The following is a 5,564-nucleotide window of genomic DNA, read 5'->3' as shown; positions in this document are numbered from 1 at the left end:
TTTCTAAAATGGCGAGAAGAAAGAGCAAAAGTACTAGAGAAAATGTGAAAATCGATAGAAACCTAATCAATTCAGCTTGGAGAACTTTTACCTCGGCTGACTTACATACTGCAACAAACAACTTTAGCAAAGGTTGGTGACATTAAATCTTAATTTTATTTTCTATTGTGGATCAAACATGCCATAAAAAATATTACAGGTGAATAGCAATTTACCCCCCATGTGATATTGAAAATGAGCACATTACCCCTCTATGAAAAAATTATAGCAATTTACTCCCTTATACTTTTTTAAAATGAAGCAATTTACCTAGGAAAGTAAATTGCTTCATTTTAAAAATCATAGGGGGTAAATTGTTGTATTTTAAAAAATATAGGGAGGTAAATCGCTATTTATTTTTTCATAAGGAGGTAATTTGCTCATTTATAATATCACAGGGGGGTTGCTTGCATTTTTCCCAAAATAATACCAACATAGAATAAAATGATATTTGTATAATTTATGTTTAAGGTGTTTGTTGTGTTGCATTAGAAAATCTAATTGGAAAGGGTGGCTATGCTGAAGTTTACAAAGGATGTTTGCCAGATGGACAACTTGTTGCCATCAAACGACTCAACAAAGGAGTGTCGGAGGAGCATGTAGTAAACTTTTTGTCTGAGATTGGAATAATTGCACATGTGAAGCATCCTAACACTACAAAAATGGTTGGTTATGGAGTTGAAGGAGGGGTATATCTTGTTCTCCAGTTATCAAAGTTTGGGAGTTTGAGTTCACTTCTTCATAGTATGTTTCATAATTTCATTATTTTATTTATCATAGATGCTTAATTTTATTAAGTAGTCAAATATACTTCTTCCAGATTCAACAAAAAAACTAGATTGGAGAACAAGATATAAGATAATTCTCGGAATAGCAGAAGGCTTATTATATTTACATGAATATTGTGAACGACGAATTATTCATAGAGATATCAAAGCTGATAATATCCTATTATCGGAAGATTTCGAGCCTCAGGTACAATTCATTTTCAAATTTATGCGTATAATTACATACATTATGATCTTATTTATTTGTCATTTTACATTGTTTATCGTAAGGAGATGCTCTTGTTCGTCTTGAATTTTTTATTTGAATAATATAAGTTCTTATATAGAAGATGAAAGTAATAAGATAATTTTTCATCCTATAAGTAATTATTATAAATTCATATAAGCCACATAATGTATTATTTTAACAAATGAAACACCTCCTCTAAATATTTTTATCCGACAAATAGGAACACTTTAACAACGGATGAATAGCAATTTATCCCACTGTCACATTGAAAATGAGCACATTATCCCCTGTGAAAAAATTATCGTAATTTACCCCCCTATACTTTTTAAAATGAAGCAATTTACCTCATTGTACAGGGAGGTAAGTTGTTTTATTTTAAGAATCATAGGGGATAAATTGTTGTATTTTAAAAAATATAGAGAAGTAAATCACTATTTATTTATCATAAGGGACTAATTTGCCCATTTACAATACACAAGGGGTTGCTTGCATTTTTCCCCTTTAACAACAGAACTAAGAAAACATAATTAGAAACATTTTACTTTTAATATGTTTTTATCTTGACTTCCATCCATAAGGGGATGCAATAGCTAAGTATCTATATAGGGAAAATAAATATGTTTGATGAGATGTTGGTCCGCGTATTAGAACAATTAGGTGTTATTTCCCATGAAAGGGGAAATGACATTTCTCGTCTTATAATTTAGGATATTTTTATTTTTTATCTCATTAGTTAAGAGATTCTCACTTTGGTCTCATAACTTTAAAAGAATAATAATTTTGGTCCCATGACACATCTTCGCCAGATATTTAATGAAAACGGCCACGTGACCATTAAGTGCATGGGAACAAAATTGCTACCTTTTTAAAGTTATCGGATCAAATTGAGAATCCCGTAACATACAAAAAGTGTAAAGTCTAAAATGACCACATGCTATTTTCCATTAAATATGTACCGAAAATATGTCATGAGACCAAAATTACTATTTTTTTATAAATTACAAGGCCAAAAATGAGAATTTTATAACAAAACTGATAAAAAATAAAAAGATACTAAATTACAAGACGAAAATTACTATTCCCCTCTATCCCCAACAATAAATTCTCCTATCTCCAACATTCTCTCTCTACTTTTACGAAGTAGTCACCAACATTCTATAAACATAACCGAACACCATGTCATTGATTTGTCAAGTTTGTTACAGTGACGTGCATGGATGTGAAGCTCTGTTCGTTAGTTGTTATTGTATTTTCTTTATTTTTTTATTTGAGTTTATGACTTTAGCTATTTATCAAACAGATCTGCGATTTTGGGCTCTCAAAATGGTTACCGAAACAATGGTCCCATAACAATGCCACAAAATTTGAAGGCACTTTTGGGTGTGTGAATTTCTTTCGTTAATTCAAATTAATCTCATTTAGGCTTTTAATTTTGGGTTAATAGCAATTTATCCCCTGTGATATTGAAAATGAGCACATTATCCCCCTATAAAAAAAATATAACAATTTACCTCTTTATATTTTTTAAAATGAAGCAGTTTACCTCCTTATACAGGGAGGTAAATTGCTTCATTTTAAAATCATACGGGGATAAATTGTTGTATTTTAAAAAATACAGTAAGGTAAATCGCTATTTATTTTTTCATAAAGGGGTAATTTGCTGATTTGGAATATTACAAGGGAGTTGCTTGCATTTTTCCCTTTTAATTTTTGTTCTATTATGACATGAGCACTCATTTCATATTTTTGTAATAGATACTTTGCTCCTGAGTACTTTATGCATGGGATCTTCGATGAGAAAACCGATATATTTTCCTTTGGAGTGTTACTTTTGGAGATTATAACTGGACGACCTGCATTGGATGAATCAAAGAAAAGCCTTTTGCTTTGGGTATTATTTCCTGGTGTTAATTATATTTTTTTATTTGAATTATAATTATTTTTATACTTTGACATCTAATATTTTGTTTGTGTTATCTTACCATTTCAACTTTACAAAATTTTAAACTTTTTCATATATAACTGTTTTTCAATCAAGTTTGTTTGTCGAAAAAACATCGCATCCAGTGCATATAATATTTAAATATTATGTGATGTGATATTTTTGGCACATGCATAGCATGTGATATATTTTCAATAGAAAAATAAAAAAAAAATATGGTCAAATATGCCAAAATGTATATTTCGCAAAGTTGAAATGTTAAGTTGATACAAAAAATAAAAAAAAAAGTTTAAAAACAAAATATTAAAACAAACATAGTTCGAATAATAAAATATAAGTAAACTTATTCCCTACTATTGTACTAGTCGATCTTGCCACTTATGGAAACAACATTTTGTTTCTCATCGTATTTATACGCAGGCAAAACCTTTGCTAGATAGCAATGCAATTACGGAAGTTCTGGATCCTTCTCTGAGTAACGATTATGATCCAACAGAGATGGGCCACGTAGTTTCAACTGCAACTATGTGTACTGAACAAAGTCCAGTTCTTAGGCCCCGAATGCACCAGGCAAGATGCAATTATCTTTTTGTCATACGATAAATGAAAAAAACAATTCATGTAAAAAAACTATTGTAATTATTGCCTGTGTTTTTTAAAATGAAACAAATTATCTCCCTAACAATGGTTTAGATAAGGCATAATTTGTTTTGTTTTCTAAAATACAGGGGATAATTTACTAATTTTTTTACTCATTTCAAATATTGCATGGGGGTAAATTACGTTAAAACCCTTATTTTAGTAACTATTTATGTTCTAGAATTCCTAGTTTCAATAAATCATTTAATAATTGAACTAAAATAGAAAAATATTTACAATTATTTATAATATTGTTGGGGATCATCCAAATCATATGAGAATAAATGTTGGTGGTGAAGAACAGTAATGTAACTAAAATGCATAGGTATACAATTATATTTAAAGTCCAGATTTATATTTTTTATTTTATAAAAACAAACTAATAACATAACCTCGTAAAGCTCTATGACAACATAGAATGATAATCAGCTTTACTCGATTTTATTTTTATAAGACAAAAGGTAAATATTATTTATTTTATTTATTCTATTAACCATAGACATAATTTTTTTTCAATTTTTATCTTATTCCTCTTGATAATACAGGTAAATTATATTTTACAAAAATAAATAAATCACCAATAAAACTGTTGGTATTTGAATTTAATTTCGTTTTTGTGGGCATTGATAGTAATGTTTATTTAATTTAAATTGAATAGTTTAGAGTAAACGAACATAAATATTTTGTATTAATAAAAAATATTTTTGTTCTTTGTTTGATGATATTTTTTATTAATAACAAATTCTCTTGTTCTTTTTTACAAAATATAAATTTTTATTAATAAGATTTTAATTTTTTATAACTAAAAACTATTTTTAATATAATATCAACTTTTTTATTTTTTAATACAAAAAAGAGAAAATATTAATTAGTAAAATTACAAAAACTAGTATTTTCTTAATCTATCTTCCTCGTACCAAATAACTTGAAGTGAAACTACTATTGTTTCCCTCTTTCTGCCCCTTTCACTTCCCCCATCATCTCACTTGAACGATTCCAAACCTTAGTTTCTTCCTTCTCCCAAAATTTTACAAATATTATATCAAAGTTCCATCACATTACAATTGCACTTAAAAGTTCTAAATTTCAGATCAGTATACAACTTGGGGTATAATGTTCTTGTATATGAAACATACATATTATTGCATTAATATGAAAATTTATGCACCCATATTCACCAAAATTAAACCAAAGTACTAAGCAAAGAAGAACTGCAAATACAAAAAAAAAAAAAGAAAAAAAAAGAAAAAGAAAAAGGGTAAGAGAACAGAATGAAAAAATATCTAGAATCAAGTTTTACTTTGAACCAAAGACACACTTTTTACTATGTTTTTCATAATGACAATAAGATTATTTTTAAATTAAGTAAATTACATCAACATCATCTAAGATTAGGTCTAATGGTAGAAATAACCTTTTGCAAAGTTACAACTAAACCCCCTAAGGAGATAGCAACATAATTTAGCTCAAGAGTATACTTATAATTACAATTACAATTTTAAGAGATGTACTTATAATTTTTCATAGAACAAGAAATATTTGTATAGTTAAATCTAGCCGTAGCGGATGTCAATGTAATTTAACGCTACACAATTGCATGCCGTAAACCCTAAGAATTTTTGGGATGCTCCATGATTGAGAGAAACTTTAGGGGAGAAGACATGTTTGGAAGACTAAGAATGACAACCTTCGATTTATTTTTAAATCCTAGTACTAGAAAGGTTTCATTTATGGGTATTTTCTTCCTACACAAGGAAGAATGTTAATGCAATAAGGAAACAAGGATATTCATTTCTTCCTACAATTATCATAGTTACAAACTTATAATAGTGACATTTATAGTTTTATTGCAATTTTGATCATGTAATTATATATGTTTAGTGTGTTTATATTTTAAGAAGTAGAACTCGCAATTTAATCCATTATT

General features: G+C 28.1%; 1 protein-coding gene across 1 annotated transcript; it reads left to right on the top strand.

The window, feature by feature from the left end:
• On the top strand, nt 1–3,601 carry LOC105172768 (receptor-like cytosolic serine/threonine-protein kinase RBK2; the record flags this gene model as incomplete). The annotated part of the gene is given in 6 exon segments (XM_020697410.1): nt 1–132; nt 532–783; nt 860–1,014; nt 2,357–2,436; nt 2,812–2,947; nt 3,419–3,601. Coding segments are annotated over 6 exon segments (930 nt in total).

Source organism: Sesamum indicum, linkage group LG10, assembly GCF_000512975.1.
Source record: "Sesamum indicum cultivar Zhongzhi No. 13 linkage group LG10, S_indicum_v1.0, whole genome shotgun sequence".
Taxonomy (NCBI): domain Eukaryota; kingdom Viridiplantae; phylum Streptophyta; class Magnoliopsida; order Lamiales; family Pedaliaceae; genus Sesamum; species Sesamum indicum.
The sequence above is the reverse complement of the archived record's forward strand: the minus strand, read 5'-3'. Positions and strand labels throughout refer to the sequence as shown.